This window comes from Astatotilapia calliptera, chromosome 5, assembly GCF_900246225.1.
Source record: "Astatotilapia calliptera chromosome 5, fAstCal1.2, whole genome shotgun sequence".
Classification (NCBI taxonomy): Eukaryota; Metazoa; Chordata; class Actinopteri; order Cichliformes; family Cichlidae; genus Astatotilapia; species Astatotilapia calliptera.
This window is the reverse complement of record NC_039306.1, coordinates 9,410,912-9,430,394: the sequence shown is the minus strand read 5'-3', so window position 1 is coordinate 9,430,394 and position 19,483 is coordinate 9,410,912. Positions and strand designations below refer to the sequence as shown.

General features: G+C 40.1%; 2 protein-coding genes across 18 annotated transcripts in view; both read left to right on the top strand.

Annotated features, from left to right (window-relative positions):
- ece1 (endothelin converting enzyme 1) overlaps positions 1-10,584 on the top strand; it is a 29,753-nt gene extending 19,169 nt beyond the window's left edge. For all 3 annotated transcript variants that reach the window (XM_026167125.1, XM_026167124.1, XM_026167123.1), the window contains 16 exons: positions 1,964-2,176; positions 2,282-2,406; positions 2,514-2,660; positions 2,970-3,035; positions 3,300-3,488; positions 4,111-4,253; positions 4,502-4,616; positions 6,888-6,998; positions 7,078-7,176; positions 7,313-7,390; positions 7,508-7,611; positions 7,865-7,975; positions 8,413-8,480; positions 8,554-8,744; positions 9,179-9,274; positions 9,949-10,584. In XM_026167125.1, the coding sequence (XP_026022910.1) occupies positions 1,964-2,176; positions 2,282-2,406; positions 2,514-2,660; positions 2,970-3,035; positions 3,300-3,488; positions 4,111-4,253; positions 4,502-4,616; positions 6,888-6,998; positions 7,078-7,176; positions 7,313-7,390; positions 7,508-7,611; positions 7,865-7,975; positions 8,413-8,480; positions 8,554-8,744; positions 9,179-9,274; positions 9,949-10,125 (2,033 nt within the window). In that variant the 3' untranslated portion in view covers positions 10,126-10,584. The remainder of the gene's footprint in view (positions 1-1,963; positions 2,177-2,281; positions 2,407-2,513; positions 2,661-2,969; positions 3,036-3,299; positions 3,489-4,110; positions 4,254-4,501; positions 4,617-6,887; positions 6,999-7,077; positions 7,177-7,312; positions 7,391-7,507; positions 7,612-7,864; positions 7,976-8,412; positions 8,481-8,553; positions 8,745-9,178; positions 9,275-9,948) is intronic.
- A 1,703-nt stretch (positions 10,585-12,287) lies between these two features.
- The window catches only part of eif4g3a (eukaryotic translation initiation factor 4 gamma, 3a), a 68,523-nt gene continuing 61,327 nt past the window's right edge, over positions 12,288-19,483 (top strand). For 9 of the 15 annotated variants that reach the window (XM_026167120.1, XM_026167116.1, XM_026167117.1 and 6 more), the window contains exon 1: positions 12,289-13,072. In XM_026167120.1, the coding sequence (XP_026022905.1) occupies positions 12,897-13,072 (176 nt within the window). In that variant the 5' untranslated portion in view covers positions 12,289-12,896. Of the gene's footprint in view, positions 13,073-19,483 lie in introns of all 15 variants that reach the window. The other 6 variants (XM_026167121.1, XM_026167118.1, XM_026167115.1 and 3 more) reach the window with 4 other exon arrangements.

The window sequence follows — 19,483 nt, the reverse complement described above, 5'->3', positions numbered from 1 at the left end:
TTTTGAATGCACAGAGGTACCGTGACGAGATCCCTAGGCCCATTGTTGTGCCATTCGTCCACGACTATCGCCTCATGTTGCAGCATGATAATGCACGGCCCCATATTGCAAGGATCCGTACACAGTTCCTGGAAGCTGAAAACATCCCAGTTCTTGCATGGCCAGCATATTCACCAGACATGTCACCCATTGAGCATGTTTGGGATGCTCTGGATCGGCGTATACGACAGTGTTCCAGTTCCTCCCAATATTCAGCAACTTTGCACAGCTATTGAAGAGAAGTGGACCAACATTCCACAGGCCACGATCAACAACCTGATCAACTCAATGCAACAGATGTGTTGCCCTGCGTGAGGCACATGGTGGCCACACCAGATACTGACTGGTTTTCTGCCCCCCCATAAAGCAAAACTGCACATTTCAGAGTGGCCTTTTATTGTGGGCAGTCTAAGGTACACCTGTACATTATTCATGCTGTCTAATCAGTCCCTTGATATGCCACACCTGGGATGGATTATCTTGGTAACACAGATTTATAAAGATTTGAGAACAATATTTGAGAATCATGGGTCTGCTGAAAATGTTTCTACATACACAGATGTTTGAGTTCAGCTCAATAAAAAATGGGAGCAAAGACAAATGTTGCATTTATATTTTTGTTCAGTGTAGTTCCAGCTCCAGACATGGGCAGTACTGATATCTTACCTCAAGAGTGGAAATCAACTTTGCTATAATGAAAGATGGTTTATAGGAGAATTTTCAATAATGCAATTCAATGAGTTTTTAAAAATAAATAAATAAATATAATTATAATTTGTTTTGTAATAAAGTAAAATTGCCAACTGAGGTAGAATCCCATGCTAAATTTTTACAAAAATCCTAAATGTATATTATTGTGGTCCTAATATTCCTTCACAAAAGTGCTAATATAGCTAGTGAAAGAGAAAAGTCTTGCACAGTGTTGTCGAATTATTCATTTTATTATTTTTGGCTAGTGGGGATTAGTTTCTTGTATGTGAGAGATGAGGAAGAAAAGTCTAAAGTAGAAATGTGATTGTTAGATGCTTAAAAACAACCCTAGCTCTCTCTCTCTTGACCTTGTTCATTATGGAAAAAGGAGTTTATGGAATTGTATTGACATCCTGGTGGCGTCTCATCAATGGTAGCTTCCTTAAATTTACCATGGGAAACGTAATGCCACTTCCTCCAATTCAGCACCACAAGTCGGATCACACTTTGAAATAACAAAAGGAACAAGGATGAAACCTCCTAAGGGTACTAACATCATCACAGCACATATGTCTCAGTCTCTGTCTCATACCTTATATGGACAAGCTGAAGGTCTTACAGGAAGTTTTGTAGTAGAGGTATTCACTGCTTACACTTCTGTAAATGTTAAAAGGTTTCTGTTCAACAGCTTTAATGTTTAGAACCGAGAATCTATAAGCCTCAGTGCTCTGCTTGGTTCCTCTTTATTGTTCTAGAGAACTAACACATATATACTGTATGGGAAAGTGTCATCTTAGATTTGGATGTTAAAACAGCTCAAAAGACATGTTTGTGGTGTTTGTATAAAAACTGTACTTGACTCCTGAAATAATGAAATGATTGCTGAAGTAATCCTCAGTCTTCTGCCCTTTTCTGTTTAATATATTCATCTATTAATCAGACACTTTGATTAATAATTATTTATTAGTGGAACATGCCACTTCCTCAAAGACCTGCCACGTATCACTATTATTTCTAAAGAATATTGCAATACGCAGTCCCTTCAGGTTGTATATTTGTTCTTCTAAGATGATGGATTCCAGATGGTCAGAAAACCCTGGTTTTCTGATCCCACAATGAATTATTTTCAGATTATCCATTTTGGTTGTTTCCCACTAGCTGATAATGCTGAAAGTGAATTATCCATGAATTTAATATGCTTTAAAACAGTTTTTTGCTTTTTTTTGTGCAACAGCACACCCAGGCTTGTGCCTAACAGAGCCATGCATTACTGTGGCCAGTGCGGTTCTGGGAGCAATGGACCGATCCGTAGATCCCTGCCAGGACTTCTATAACTTTGCTTGTGGGGGCTGGATAAAAAACAACCCACTATATGAGGGCAAGTCCCGCTGGGGTTCTTTCAGCAACCTGTGGGAACACAACATGCTTGTAATGAAGCAGTTATTAGGTAAAGATCCTTTATTTGAATGCAGTTCAGTGTTTTTAGTTTTTTTTTACCCCCATATTTTTAGCTTGTTTTTTCCACTGGTGTGATTTCATTGTATTTGGGCAGAAAACACAACAATGAAAGGTTTAAGTGATGCTGAAGAAAAGGCCCAGCGATATTATGAGGCCTGCATGAATGAGACCAAGATTGAGGAACTGGGAGCTAAGCCACTCCAACAACTAATTGACCAGGTATGGTTATTCAACTTTAAAAGAAATCATTTTTATTGATTTTAATAAAATTGATTTTCTTGGCTCCATTAGTTTCTGAAAGTGTGCTTAATTCCTGTCTGTTCCAGATCGGAGGATGGGGTCTTACTGAACCTTGGGACAAGGACAACTTCCAAAAAGTTCTGCGAACCGTGTCTGTCAACTTGCGTACTTTTCCTTTCTTCACTGTGTTTGTCAGCACAGACTCCAAAAACTCCAGTACTAACATCATCCAGGTGAGAAGAACAGAAGTTAAAGGTTTAACAGCTTCCTCAAGGACAGGTTTTATCTATTATTCTTGGACCGATTCCTTTGTTATTGCTACAGTATTGGTCTATCTGCTTTCAAATGAATTCATTCCTTTTGTAGGGTGTCACAAGACTATGACAAAAAGGAAAAAGTGGGATCTCTGGCAAGTTTCTGCATTAGCCTACATGCTGGAGTTGCCAGGCTAATGCAGAAACTTGCCAAATGAAAACAAAAGGGCTGATTTTGAGCTTATACAGAGGCCGAACGGAGTCATAGGCTGTTTCTCTTAACACTAGGTGGATCAGACCAGCCTGGGACTACCTTCACGTGATTACTACCTCAACAAAACTGCAAATGAAAAGGTATTGTCTACAGTGTTAGACTGGTTTTAGTTATGACAGTTTGCATGCAAGGGTGCACAGTAATTTAAACACACCCTGAGCCTCGTTGCCTTGTTACAAAAGGAAGTCAAATATTTAATAATATTCCTATTTTGGCCTCGGGGGATAAACTCTGCATAGTAGCATGTGGTTCCATAGTTTGAATTCTTTCCTAATTTAAGTTTATAATGCATTCAAACATTTTCTCCATACAACCCTGTCTCAATGTGCTGCCTTTCTTTATAGTATCTGACAGCATACCTCAACTTTCTAGTGGAGTTGGGAGTTCTTCTGGGTGGCACAAAGGAAAGTTCTCGGGCCATGATGGAGGAAGTTTTAGATTTTGAAACCACCCTGGCCAACATCACAGTCCCTCAGGAGGAGAGAAGAGATGAGGAGCTCATTTACAATAAGATGGAGGCAAAGGACCTGACAGTGAGTGTCTCCAGAGATCTCTTCTTCTAACTTCAGGTTTAACCGCATGTTTCTGGGGTTCCAAAGCTGTCTCAGTTCCTACTGCAGACTTAACAGGCCCTGGAGTATGTCTTAGCAATTGTGTAAAGTCTTTCCCAGTTGCGTATCATAAGATGTGGATTGCTACAAGCACTCTTGTGTAACAACAGTACTGGTTAGTAAGAGCGATTCTGTTGCTTCGAGCTTGGAGTAAGCATTTCATGTTTTTCCTAATATTATAGGTTTCTTATGTCTAAGTTATGTCTTTGTTTTGTTTGTGGCTGGCTTTATGCTGCACACTGTATGTTTGCATGTGATACCTTGTAGCTAGATCAGGAAATGCTGTGGTTTACTGAGAGCCTTTGTGTGACTGCCATTTAAAGATTTTGGGGTGAGTGAAGTCAGATAGGCAAAGTATGCTGAACTTCCAGTGTAGGCCTCAGTTTTGATGGTATCGGCAAAGGGAAGAACAAATGTTTGCAGTATTTAAACTTTCTTCAAATGTCAGCTGCACTGTGAATGACCATGAATGTACGTTAAGATCACTGTAAAGAAGCCCAGACTCTTCTCATCATTCCTCAGTTGCTTGTTTTGTGTGTTGCAGACTCTAGCTCCAGCAGTGGACTGGATGCCATACCTCAGAGAAATGTTTGCTTCTGTGTCACTTAATGGATCAGAGCCAGTGGTGGTTTATGCCAAAGAATACCTCCAGAAAGTGTCTGACCTCATAACTAAAACAAATAAAAGGTGAGGTGCAAAGAAACTCTTAATCATTTTTTTCTTTAACGTGTCAAAGACAGGTTGCATAACGTTGTGAACACAGCTATGTAAATATCTGTTCCCCTAGATTTATTATGCAGTCAAATAAATAAAATGGAGCAGAGGAGATCAACAGTCTACAATAACTCTTGTACATTTACATGATAAGACCAACTGCTTGGATTTATTGTGAATTGCCCCTTCTTCAATTAACAGATATTTTTATCTTTTGTAAGCCTTCTCAACAACTACATGATGATGAAAGTAGTGAGAAAGATGGCCTCAATTTTGGACCAAAAGTTCCAGGATGCAGAGCAGCGTTTCCTTGAGGTCATGTATGGAACCAAGAAGGTAAGGGATGAAGCCTTAGGCCTTGTCACTATAATCAATGTCTTCCTGGTTATCTCAACACTCGATGGGCATATTGGAATGCATCTGGGCACTGGCAGTTAAATTGGATATAAAAACATGTCAAACCAGCTTTAACTGGTGTTAATGTTAAATCTTTGCCAGATCAATTTGTATTTATTTCTATAATACTGCTTCTGTAGGGATGGGTTCTATCCTTTTGTGATCCTAAGTAAATTAAGTTCACATCAGTAATCAGAAGGCAGTTTATATTGTAAAGACTCTACAAATTCTAGCAATTAGACTGCCCTTATATGTGAAACTATTTGGCAGCAGTGGGGAGGAAGAACTTAAACAGCCACCAGACTACAGGAGAGGAAGACAAACGTTAAAGGCATGGGGGGGTCTCTTTAGTGCATAAGGGGAAGTGTCTCAGTGGTGAGCCTATAGCAGCATAACTAGGAGATGGTTTGAGGTCACCTGATCCAGCCCTAACTGTAAGCTTTATCAAACAGCCTTGCATCTAATCTTAAAGTAGAGAGGGTGTCTGTCTTCAGAATCAAAGCTGGAGAGGTGTCTAATAGCAGAAGGCTCAAACTTGCATTATAGATGGCTTAAATATGCACCTTCTTAGAAACGAGTGGCAGTAACAGCTAGGGGCAGAAGTAAGAATAAAATGAATATGTAAAGTGTTCACTTCATAAAATGCAGACACAGTAACGGGAATCTGCAGTTTCCTGCTCTGAAAACACTCCAACTCCAAACTGCATCCTTCTTTGTTTTTACTTGCATTTGAAAGTTTCTGGGTTGATTCAGAAATGACAGCTTGTTGAGTAATTCCTGCTTTAAGAGTTTGCTCAGTGACATAATGTAAGCATACAGTCTTGTGACATTTAAATTCAGATCAAAGGGTGCATTCACAAAAATGACAGAAAGTTTGCTCACCTGACTCATTATGTTGAACTTTGTAGAGAGCGGAGTTAAACTGTCCAGGTCTTGAGTTGGCTGCTACATAAATACAGTGGCAGTAAATGACGTCACACCTCCCCAGAAAGAGTACAGATAATCTGCAGTCTTGTGAATGCAAAGTATTCACACTACTTTCCTATAATAGAGGAAAAAATGGCTGACATACAAAGAGCAGTTTCAACTTTCTAGAGAGCAAAGGTTAATATGGAGTTATTTTTACAGTAAATAAAACCCAAATGATTTGCTCTACGAAACACAATGATGCTACAGATTTTATTTTTTTATTTTTCAAACAAATAAAACTTTATGGAAGGTCAGCTCAATCTCTAAAGTTGTGCTTCCTGTTTGACTGTGAATACTCCAGTGAGTTCATCCCTTATTGGAGGAAGATCTGTTCCCTGTCTCGTTACCCACTGGGGTCAAGCTGAAATAACAAACCAATACTCTGCGTGCGTCTTTGTTTCTGTTCCACATCTCATTTTCCATCTGTATGCCGAGCGGATTCTAACGTTTTCTTGCTCTGAACGCTTGCGTCTTTTTTTTTTTTTTTTTTTTGCCTACAGCTCTGTCATTTTCCCCTGAAGATAAACTTATGTTAATCTAGAGGTAGCAAAATTAGACTTTGCAAATACAAGGAAAACCTTTAAAAACAGTTATGAGAAATTAATTTTGTAATTGCAAAATTTAATTTGAATAACTGAGGTTTGTTTTAAAGTGCATTTTAGATTTAGGGGAAAATGACAAATGTAACTACTTAACAAATGAAAGAGTTTCTGGTATCAGTGTGTTGTGACTCAGGGCAGCATCAAAAATTGGGTGTGGCATGTAGAGTGCTGTGAGCTATATACAATCGCTGAGCCTAGAGAGATGGCATTTAAAATTTGCTTAAAATAACAGCTCGAAGGTCATAGACAAAGCAATTTATCAAGTATATGGTTCACTTTCTATCAGAGGTCTTGGCATCCTTCATAAAATTGTTCAAAAAAATAGTAGTGTTACACCTTAATTATATATTCTAACAGCAGGAATGCAATAAGCAGGATGCAGACCTCCACTTCAAAATTGGTGAATTTATTTCTAGCCATGTAGATCTGTTTATCATAGTCGGGGTTCTAGGCAATTTAAATGCAGCAAGTTAAAACTTATGAGGATTAGTCATGTGTAATCTGGGAAATCTAGGAGGTGGTAACTAATCTGAAGCAAGAAAAATATGGCAGCCTAAAAAAACACTGCACAAGGCAAATGACACCTAACAACCAGTGAAGGGTGCATCGTTTTCTTTAACGCGTCTTGGGTTTTTTGCAGAGCTGCACTCCACGCTGGAAGCTGTGCGTCAGCGACACAGACAGTGCCTTGGGCTTTGCTCTTGGCGCGATGTTTGTCAAAGCCACCTTTGCTGAGGACAGCAAAGCCATTGTAAGTGTTTCAAGGTTCTTCCTTCAAAATAGCATCTGCGAGAGATCGATTGACGTCTCTTTGTCTTCCTGTGCTTCAGGCTGAGAAAATGGTTACAGAAATTAAGCAGGCATTTGAGGATGGATTGAAGTATGTGAGCTGGATGGACACAGAAACAAAAAAGGCAGCAAAAGAAAAAGTGGGTATAAAGCATCCCCCTGGTGCTTTATGGTGACATCTGTGCATGAACTGTTTTCTGTGTAGAAGTGGCAGAGAAATGCAGCACTGCCATCTGCTGTGAAAATATGTCTCTTACAAATTGTCGTCTTTCACAGGCAGATGCAATATACAACATGGTCGGGTATCCTGAATTCATCATGAATGGCACGAAACTGGATAAAGTGTTCAATGATGTAGGTAAATGCAAAAGTGGATTACAGGTCCTAACTTCTCACTTTTGTTTGTCATGGTCTCTTTTGCCTGATTAAAATGCTGAATTTTATTTTCTGTTACTTTGATTCCTCTTTCAGTTTGCTGTGGTGTCAGGCCTTTACTTCCAGAATGTTATGCAGTACTACAACTTCTCAGGCAGAGTGACTGCAGACCAGCTGAGGAAACCTCCCAACCGAAACCAGTGAGTTCCTCAGTTTTAACCCTCTTTCCCACCATCCTTCTCACAGGGGAGGTAGCACACTGTTATGGGAGTGAATTTCTATTGGCGTGTGTGCATTATACTGACGTAGCAGAACCAAACTTTGTCTCTAATTGAGCTATGGAGGAGGGGTTAGATTAAGGTTCCCATTAGTTTCAAACTGATCTGAAGTCTGTGTAGGAACAGGAACTTGATGTTGATCTCATGAGGTGCATTCTTGTACCTTGTTTTGCAGGTGGAGCATGACCCCTCCAACAGTAAATGCCTATTACAACCCAACAAAAAATGAGATGGTTCTGCCTGCAGGAATCCTGCAAGTTCCATTCTACAGTCGCTCTTGGCCTAAGTATGTCCTCCATGTGTTGTTGGAGTTTGCTAAATAAAGTAATTAACACTCTTTATTCTGCTGTGAAAGGCATTTATATTTGGCTGACAAACTGACCGTCACATTTACTCACATTCATATACTACTGAGATTCAAATCCAGAGCTGCTGCTTTGAGGCAACAGTGCTAACAGCTGTTCCACCCAAACACAATTTTCCACCTTCTTAGTCTTTGTGTTCACTTGAAGCCAGTAGCCACTTAGATTAACGTGAAATACAAATGACTTTCTCACACTTGAGACCAGCACCTACACTATTTAAGCCTCTGAGGTCTGAGTCATCATGGGTGATGATATCATAGGCGATCAAAAGATGTCAGTTTTGGCTTTAAATCATTGTCTGTGACTTAAAACTCAGCAAATCTGTTTAACAACCCTCTAAATTTTCTTTATTGTGTAGAGCTCTCAATTTTGGTGGAATTGGAGTTGTCATGGGCCATGAGCTGACTCACGCATTTGATGACCAAGGTAAAAAAAATCTTAATTTGTATTTTCAGAGTGACTTAAACTTGACCAAAACTAATAATATTTGTATTCAAAGGCAGGGAGTATGATAAAGATGGAAACCTACGCCCTTGGTGGAAGAACTCTTCTGTTGAAGCTTTCAAGACGCAGACCCAGTGCATGGTGGAGCAGTATGGCAATTACAGCATCAACCAAGAGTCTCTGAATGGAAGACAAACGCTGGGAGAAAACATCGCTGACAACGGTGGACTCAAGGCTGCTTACAACGTCTGTCAGATAAGAAGCACGGCTCACCTTGAAACCTCATGAAATATTTAAATGTGCAGAAAGGGGCTTTCTGTGAGCAATGCTGGTATAAGACTGTATTTGGGTTATAACCAAGTTTTGACACATTGCATGCTTACAAGGTCAGACGAGCAGTGCACAGATTTGCCATTAAGCCCCTGTAGCAGTTTATCTCTCAGGCCTGCTGTGGGTCATATCATTAATCTGTATTGGAAAAAGGTTGTCTAGTTTACAGTGAAGCCTGGAAATGCAACAGGTGGCTATGAGTGGCCTTGTCAGCCTCTAGTTACTACTTCACATGCACACATTCTTTCCATGTAATGAAAGGTCATAAGCTGTGAGGCAGATGACCAAATGCTATAGAAGCAAAAGTGATGCCCTAGAAGTAAATTGAGGTGCTTCTTTTTGTTTTGAAGGCTTATTTAAACTGGATTAAAAAGAACGGTGAGGAGGCCACGCTGCCAGCGCTGGGAATGACGAACCATCAGCTGTTTTTTGTGGGGTTTGCCCAGGTTTGTACCAACCAACACTGCTTCTGCTTTAAAGCCTTAATACACATCTGGGGGTGTGCTTTGAGCTGTAAACTGTTCAGAATAACAATTTGTGGTTACCATCTTGGCTTGGTTCTCAGCGTTGCATTTACCACACTCAAAGGATACACAAGTTTGCCACACTTGTTCCTGTTTGTTTCTGACAGGCTCTAAGAAAGCTGGTATGTCACAGATCTCGATTGTATGCTTGTATGCAAAACCATGGCTGTAGGAAGACAACAAGACCTATTATAAGCTTTGTAGTGTAAAACTCTGTAATAAACACCAATGCTAAAACACTGCTATAAGATGGGTGGTGGAGGGGACAGGTTTGAATAGAGAGATTTTGATCTTAAAGTCTCTCAAGATATGCTGCTCAAAAATTAAAGGAACACTTAAATCACACACTGGATCTTGATGAATAAAATATGAAAGTTGGAAAGTACATACTAGTCTGTGGAACTGAAAATCACTCCAAAAATCAAAGTGGGAGACAAATCAAACTTTTTGGGCTTGTCTTGTTGTTGCCTCTCAAATGTACCTGTTGTCATGGTAATTTGCACCAAAGCAAATTATTCTCAACAGCTTTTTGAGTAACTCTGAAGGATTAGGTAGACAAATAACTCATCCTTGTCTCATCTCTGTTCCTCTCACAGGTATGGTGCTCTGTCAAGACACCTGAGAGCTCGCATGAGGGCGTTATGACAGATCCTCACAGTCCTCCGAGATTCAGGGTCATCGGCACAGTGTCAAATTCACGTGAATTCTCAAAGCACTTTGGATGCAAAGCAGATACTCCCATGAACCCAAATCACAAGTGTGAGCTTTGGTGATGCCTCGTTGATCACGGAGTTTAACAGGAGTGAAACTGACACTGGGGGTGGGGGTTGTTTAAGATGCCAACAAAGCCTCATGAGACTGGGATGCAGGTATCACTGAAAGTCCCCTTTTGCTACTTAGTGCTTATCAGGCTGTTTATCGGGACAAAATGTGGCTGCTGTGTTGGAAGGATTGCAATCTTCACTACTTCTATGCAAAGACTGTTTTAGCAAACTGCATTCCCCGAAATTGAGATTTAATGTCGCTTTATTTTGTTTTTGGTTTGTTTGAACGCTTTGAAAAACCACCTGATAGTTACGATGGAGGAACCACTCTTCTGGCTTCATATTTTCAAATGAGCAGATTAATGGGACTTTTTGTTACTTTCCACTGAGCTTTTATCTGCTGCTTTTATTGAATGTTATATTTAAAGTTTTTGTTCTTTTATACAAGTGAACCAGGAATTTAAATATTTTTTTTTGTTTATTTTTTTTTTTTTAACCTGAGGAAAGTGCAGTTAACACTGTTTTGTTTTTTTTAAAGCCGTTAAGGGGTAAAAAAAATACTGTTTTAATGATGCAAGTGTTTGCCTTTTAACACTTAATATTCCAAAAATGTGTACAGTTTGGTCAGTGTCATTCAGAACTTGAGTAAGCAGAGCCACAATGTGCCATACCCATTTATACATTTTGTCACAAATTTTGTACATTAAAACCAAACTAGAAACATTTCCCTTGTTCAGTTTATTTGATTCATGCATCACTTTAATTCACAGGCAAGATTCTGACCTGACACACGGTGACCAGAGGCTCAGATTCTGCATACGTTTTGTTTGGGTCCAGTGGTCTTCCCTGGGCTAATTTTGGGTGTCATTTGACTTTTTGCAAAATGTTTTCTGCATCAGTTTCATTGAAATATCTATGAAAAGAGTTGGGCACAGGTGACACCTGCCAAATTCATAGACTAGAAGTTAATGCTGTAAGGTTCTTCCACTTTGGTGGGTGTTTTGTTTTTTCTTTAGCAATACAATCCTCAAGTTGTTGTTCATTATCCCTCTTGACTAAACTTGATGATCTGGCTTTCTGTTATCTTCAGTTTGCCTTGATTCAGGTGTAATCTGAATTTCTGATATTGGGTTACTTTGTCTTTTACAGTAGTAGGTTATAGGTGTAAATGAATATGTTGCCTGATCATAAATCAGATTTTTAAATGGCTCAGACATGTTCAAAACCTTTGTGCATTCAGAACATTTCATGTAGACCGGTTTTGATTTGTCAGAAGTACAAAATATGATTAGACAAACTAGCAACAGTATGAGGGTGGAAATTGGCTCACAGCTTGAGGTTTTTGTTTTTTCTAAATGTTCTGGCTCCTTCATGGTTATTACCCTGCCTATGCGTGCAGGGTACTAGAGGATGAATGGATGTACAGCTGCTGCATATATCAATTTTTCTTAAGTCCTCTAATTTTATTGTTTTCACCACCTCCCAACTTAAGGTACTGCACTCAAGTCATTAACTACTGAAATTTTTCAATAAAATGTACTGCTATTCCTTTTAAGATGATGCAAAATGTAGATTATTCCTCCTTGGACTATCTTAAAAGATCTTGGGCATCTGTTTTGTAAATGAATACATTGAATAAGGAAGGCAATAATCTCAAATTGTTTTCCTTATGTCTCAGATTTTTAAGTGGGGGTAAAGGGTCTTTCACTGGCTCACTTTTAATAAAAGAAGAAAAAAATCAGTGCTGTGTTGTAATGCTGGTATTCCCAGGTCATAATGCACAAGTTTGGTCGATTTGGGTTGCATTTAGTCCCAGATTTGTTTGATATTCGTGCACTTAAAAGGGGTGAATTAGGAACAATGAATTGGGATCTTTTAATTCATGATTAATTTCACTGGTCTTGCCTACTTGAGATCACATTGGGATGTGACTTATGAAGTAAATTAGTTGGGCATCCTTGATCTAAGGGAAATGCCTTGCGACTCAAACGCGAGAACGGTAGATGGCAGTGATAACACACAATTGTTAACGCACAGCGCTGGTACTTCAATAGCCGAATACGTAAGATGATTATTTTTGTCCATACAGAAACCTAATTTACTATAAACACCTGTGCAATCTCATTAATTTATTTTAGTAGTAATAAAAGGAGCCGGGTTTGTTACAGTTAGTAGTTACAGTCGTGATGCGACCGTTATTAATTCTAATTTCAAACTGGATTTTAAAATAGTGAAAAACTGATTTGGAACACATTTGGGGAGCGTCAGCCACGCCGTTTTCGTGTTTTGGTTGAAGGTTAGTTGATTACCCGAGCGATTCCGTAACTGGCCGAGGATTGCCGAATCATCTGTCCTGCCCGGACTGCTGGAAGCGGCCGCAACGCCATGTTGGCGAAGTCTCTCATCTATGTGCGAAAAAAATGATAGAAAACACACTTGCCGAGAAGAAAAGGTAGATCGCCGAGGGAGGTTGAAGATCGCGGCGATTGTTTTTTTTTTTTAAACAGAAACGAACCGAGCCGGATCCGCAGAGGTTCCGGACGGGTGAGGGAGGCTAAACCTCCCACCGTCCCCATGAATAGCACCGCTGATCCTAACAGCGACTTTCCATGAAAAAAGACGTTTGTGTTGCTATTCGAGCTTCGTTATCCCAATTCGTTAAAGGGATTTTGGGGCCTGCTTCAAGAATCCGCAACGCTTGCTCTATGTATGCAGGCTAGGCGCTGTTTGCATCAGTATTTATTAAGATATTGTTTTTATTTGTTATTGATTTTTTTGCGATGAGTTTGCCACCGAAAGTGGTCCCCAAACCCGCCGCTGTCGCAGTTAGCGGACCTGGAAGTGGCCCCTCTCCGTCGAGCCAACTGCGGGCTACCCTGACCTCCGTGTCTCTGCCGCCGGGAGCCCCAACTGCTCCTCAGCCCGGCGCTGTTCAGCCACCCCAGTATCCTTTGACGTGGGTAACGCAGAAATTACTTGTGTTTTCATGCATAATTTTCCCCTGTGACTGTAGCACATACTGATGTTTAATTAGTGATTAATAGCAGAGGTTGGACGTGGGGATGATGGTTTCGTTTGGAGGGAGCTGGGAGGGGAGGGGACAATTACCTAGCTAACTGTGCTAACGTTAGCTCCCGAAGCCGGTTGTCAAAGCTAACGGGGGGAGTTGACGCCACATCACTGATTATCAGATATAACTGGCATGTTCCAGTAAAAGTGGTGGTACATGATAATGTTAAATAAAGAGGTACTATTAGGTACAGTAAAGCTTTATCACCGTATCTCAACACCGGTTACCGGCTTTGTTCAGCTTTGGTTGTTGACTAGCAAGGTGCAGTTATTGCACGGTGCCAGCTAGTTAATGCTAGCAAGTGCCCAAGTCCGTCAATGCAGCGTCGCAAAGCAGTGCAGCTTCCTGTGGCTTTATTATATGTAACGGAGCTAATGGTACTTGCCTAAGATTTAGGCCCGGCTTGTGGGAAATGGAAACAGCTTCCAGTTTTACATTAACGTTTTGTTTATTTGTTCATCCGGAGAGGCCTGTCAGTGCCAGAGCTGAGCTGTGATGGTGACAGCCGTCAGAAAGATGCTCGCTTGTTTTAATGACCGTCTTGACTCTTATAATGAAGTCTGGTTTGGTATGATTACAGTCAGCTGAGAAATCTCTTTAAAATTCCTTCACAACCATTTCTGTTTGTTCTCCTTAGAATCTGTCTCCAAATATTTAGCAGGCACTGTGTAATTATATATAAAAAGTTTATAATAATAATTATTACGGCCTTGTGCTCTTACTCTCCTTTGGGTGTACTAGGGGATGGCCCAGTTTTAATCTCTACCCTCAATTTGGTGAAGTCATAGTGGTTATGTCAGCTTGTGTTTTATTTACAGCATGGTGTCAGTAGTGTGTGTGAGAGAGGATTAAGTTGATGTCTCCTGGCTGCCGGTGGCAGAGAGATGTATCTGTTTTGTGATCTGACAGCTTCTGCTGTGGCTTTGGGGTGTGATGGCTCAACCTGATTTCCTGCCTCCCACAGTCAGAGCCGCCCTGTGTTTATGACATCTGTAAGGGGCACCAGGTTGCTGGTTGTAGCAGGTGGTAGTATAAAGGTCCCTCTTGATTTGTTGCATGTTGTGATTTTTTTTTGATTTGTCTGTCAGTAAACCAAACACAACAGAAAAGATTAACATTCTCTTTATCTGCTGTTGCATGGCCTCTTTTGACTCTCAAGCTCTTTGTAATTGGTGCTACATTTGCTTAACCTACTTTCAGGTGCATGATAGTGAGGGCCTACTGACTGAGTACAAAAATACACCACCTCCACTTATCCATTTTAAACATTGTTTAAGAAAGACAGATAACAGGAATCCACTTTTTGCATGTAATTGTAAGTTATGGTTATTAAAAATTAGCTTAACCATGCTGCCTTATTTGGTATGATGTGCTATTGCTGGTTACTTTATGAGATTATTTGAGATTAAACTTGTGGTAAAACTGACTTGAATTAATGTGATTTTTAGAGGGAAAAGATTTTATAATGTCCCTGTAGCTAGTTATGGCAACAAGATTAAACTGCCAGGACCTCTCCCTGAGTGGCGTCCACTTTGCACTGAACCCCAGTGGCTCCTCTGGATGGAAGGCTCATAGAAGGGTGGGTTCATGTGGCTCTTTCGGGCTGGGCCCACCAAAGGTCCTCTTATAGGCCTGATTCCTGCGTGGGGCCCCGGAATCCTGGGCAGGGCAAATGGCTTCACTGAATTCCTTTTCTTTAGTGGGGTTTTCTGAATCACACTTAATCTGGTCCCTCACCTAGGATAAGTTTGTCTAGGGAGGTCCTACTAGGGGCAAATAACTCATGACAACAAAGCTTCTGGGACCACTTGGGCATGGAGACCCCACCCGCACTCCCCTACATATCCCGTGACCCAGCACCATGGTAAGGTAGAGTAGAGCCCTTCACATAGATGAGCGGCAAATGAGATGGTTCAGGCACCTGACAAGGAGGCTGTCCTTGGCATCTTGGTGTTTTGGGTTTGTCCATATTAGGAGGAGACCCAGAGCCAACCTCAGGACACTCTTGAGAGATTACCTTGGTGTCTTCCTAGGAAGAACTGGCAGAGGTGACTGATAAGGGACACTACTATACTGTGACCCTATAACCCAGATCAGTGTCAGAAAATGGATAGGGTTCACAATGAGTATTACTTTCACTGAAATTCTGATCATTCCTTGTTCTTTTGTTATTGATTGATTAAAAAAAATGCCTGGTGTGGCACGTTAACAACTTTTCAGCTCTTAAGCAATAAAAAAGACGCTGTGGGCTCTCTTCAAAAGAGAAATAATCAGACCAATGATAAACAAATATTTTCAATTATTTTTGATTTAATTTAGTGAAGCATAAAATACACTTTAGTCTATCCAGAGAGCAGAAATGCAATTGTCAATTCACTTTGACAATGGACTATTTTTAAATACATCATACACAGCAGGAAGGTCCCACATGGTACAGATTTTTATTACTCTTTTGTAGTATTTTATACATGTTATCATTATTATTATTGTTATTGTAACCACTTAGTTTAGTGTTGGGCTCTAAAAACAACTTGGGTATATTCAGAAAAAGATTTTACACCTGTTGCCACTTCAAAGCCCTGTTTTCTTGTTGTTTTCCTACATATATGCTGCAGACAGGAAATACAATTTCTTTTGAAATATATAAGTGTCAAAGTCATGCTGGCTGATGTCATTCAGCAGGATAAACAAACTCAAGGAGATGAGTAAATGTTGGTTCCGATGTTTGACCGATGAATGTGGGTGTGTATTTGTTGATGGTGTAGGTTCAAGAGGTGATCACCTCGGTAGTTATCTTGGAGTCTGCATTCTGCAGTGGTTTTGTATTAAATTTTATCAGGAGGAAATAGCAGTCTAAATTAAACTGTATCTGCATCAAATTAGTGAAGTTAACAGTAAAATAAACCAAGCCAATTTCTTCTGGGCCTTCCCTGTTACTTCACAGATTTCTGTGAATACACTAGACTGTACAGCGTTTGAGTTTTATGTCTGTATGTAAACAGACCGTCTGAGTGTTGCCACTAGGCTGACCTCTCACTCTGTTGTGACCTCTAAGGTCAGGAGAGTGGGATCATATTACTCTCTGTCTGGCCTTGTGTGTGGGAATTTCTCCTTTGGCAAAGTTGGTGTGTGTCATTGTGGTTCCTGTGGGGGAACATGTGTGTGATGGAGGGGGGGGGGGGGGGGGCAGGGCAGTTTGTCTGTTCCTGGTTGCCAGAGAGACGCCAAGCGCATGCGTCTGCTGCTACACTTGCCAGACAATGGCACTGCTGCTTAGCATTCAGAGAGAGAGGGGCCAAGGTGGCGCTTCCCACCATCTGCCAACAAAGGGCCAGGTCACCCAGCCTGCCTCAGCCCCCCCTCATTTCCTTCCATCCCCCCTCAGCTCACCTCACCCCACTGCTGAGCCAGCTGAGAAAACTGAGGGTTTCTCCTTATTTTTTTGCCCCCTGATCTTTTTTGTTGGTTCCCCTATCTAACTCCACAATTTCTAGACTTGCTCCTTTTTGTCTTTAGAATTTTAATAGTTTTTAAAATAATCATTAGTGGTTGTGCCCTTAATATTAAAAAAAGAAGTGTCTTGAAAATTCCTGTAGAAGCCACTTGACTGCTATCTTTATATGCCTCTGGGAACTTATTTACTTAGTTATTTTGAAGCAGGATCTAAAATCAGCTGTTATTTCAGTGGTCAGCAGGAGATCAACACTGAACATGAAGATGATTGAGCGTGCGTCAAGGCTGCATACAAGATTTACTTTGTTTATCCCAAAGATGTAAAATACATGTTACAGCAGTCTGAACAGTGGAATATGACATTTACAAAGCTCATAAATACACAAAAGAAAGAAGCACAGGGTAAATAAAAAAAAAAAAAAGAATTCTAGGAGGTCATTTAAAAAGGTAAAAATAATACAATACAACTCAACTCAAAGAAGTCAAAACAAATATATACTGGTATGTGGTGTAAGGTAGTCCTGTAGTGTAGCTGAAATAGAGGGTGCTTCTGTGCCCAGTAACTCAGTGGTGTTGAAAGATTTTATGGCAAAAGTTCCTGGTGCACATCTGTCAATAATTGCAGAAAATAGCCTATATGCTAGAGTGTTGTTAGCTTTTTTTTTTGTTATATGTTGTCTTTTCATAACACCTTTGCAGCATATCGACCTAACATGGTACCTACAGTTTAGCTATCTGCGATTTGTTCTGCGCTGGGAAGCGATCTGCTTACATCCTCTGTATTAGATCAGATCCTTTGACGTGTACCAATGTCTCAATAACCAGTTTTTAGGCAGTTGCAGTAATAGTGTTTGGTTGATGTAAAATTCTAAGGCACACTTGGACTTGCATCAACTATTGCAGTAAGTGGTGCAGAGGGTGATTATTTCAGTGACCCACTCTTTATATAGAGAATCAGTAGTATAATTTGATAAAAACCTGCTGAAAGGGTTTGCAGACTTTGCCCCAACAAGGTTTTTCCCCCCTGGGATTTGTATGTCTGTCACCATCTTTGCTGTTGCATAATCCTCCCATAAATTTCCAAGGATTCTTTGAGTGGCATGTCTCTCTCCTTTAATGTGGCCAGGCATGCAGTCACACTCAATGCTATGCACCTATGTAATGTATGTACCCAGCTGGTGGTTCTCACAGAACAGGAGTCCTGTATTTCAGGACAGGTGTGTGCAGCCTGCATGTGAAGATATTCTCATAAGCTCACTCACTGTGGGATGTTATAAATAAACTGCTGAGTTGTTATGAGCCAGCATTGAGGGCCGTTCTTTCCAAAGAGGGCGTGGCCTGTTGTAGAAGACGTCCTGTCAGTTCTCTCCCGGCATTACAATCTGAAGTGACATTTCCACATCATTGTGTATATTGTTTCTGTATTTACTTCTGCTAGAGCATTTCAGACACATCCTGGAATTAGTGGAAAACTGATATTTTCTTATCATGGACACACTGCTTTCAGCTGTTCTTATAATACTGTGCTTGGAGAGCCATCTCACCCACATGATGATGCTCTAAGGTCAGTGATGAAGTTGTTTATGTACTCCTGTCAGCAGGTAGTGCTATTACTTTTTCCATTAAAACTTAGATTTTTGTGTAGGTGCAATAATTTAGACTTTGCCCTACAATTGTACAAATTCAGTGCACTACAGCTAAATAATTGCTTAATTTGTGTGAAGTTGAGAAGGGTTTTTTCAGCGTGTAAGATCTGGGAAATTGTTGTTTGCTAAGCAGATTGAGTATTTGAGGACTATTTGGTAGCACTTTTTGTTTTGAGAGCCCAAATCATCCAGTTTTTATGGGTTACTTCTCTATGTTTCTTGCACATTGATTCTTATGAAAATTCATTACTGACAATAAAATTAATTAAAATACATCACATCAAACAAATTCGCATTTCCTCAATTTTCACAGAAAATAAGTGTTGCTGCAAATAAATGGTTACTTGGTAACAGTAAGTAAGGGCTGTAGTTTTTACCTTGGCAGCATTTTAGAGAGCTGCCTTTCCGCTTATATACAGTGTAGACGTACTGTTGAAAATTCCTCTTAAAACACAGCCTTGTCTTAAGCTTTAAAATTATTATTTAAAGTTTGAATGACAGCCTTGACCTTTGCAGATTTTATGTTAGGATCATATTACCTATATAAAAGGTGGATGTAGTTTCCATGTCTCAAAAGTGAAGCCAGTGCCAAACTGAAGTGTATTTTTTTTTTTTCATTGGCTAGCAGGAAGTGACTATTGTGGTTTCAAAAAGAAGCACCTTTTTGGAAGCCTATGGGAAAACTGCCCTTTGCTTCAATTGATCTGATGGCCTCAGACTTTACTGATAAGTGTATGTACTCAGTTGCAGCTTGTAAGGCTCATTGAATACAAAATAATATATTTCTTGGGGTCAATTGTTGTCCTCCAAAAGTTTTAAAAAGTAATTAAAGCTGAGGCAGGCCTCCTGCTTATGTCATTGACAAGTTGTTATCATATTAGTGTGCTTTGTCTCATCACTCAGTGTTCACATTCAGTTTTAAACACTAAAATGCTGACTGCATAAACCAATGCCATGCCAAGAAAACCACATCTGTCTTTTATTCTCAGTCTATCATGTAGTGCTAAGTTGTCAGCTAAAATTAGGGAGCTTGGTTTGTAAAGTGAATCCACAGATTTTGTGGGTGTATTGTATAGATACCTGCTATTTTAATTTTAATTAGGCACTCACCCAAATTGGAGAACACATTTCTTGGGCCATATTATTTGTTATATATTTGCAGTTCACCCTTGAGTTCACTAGCCCCAATAATGAATAA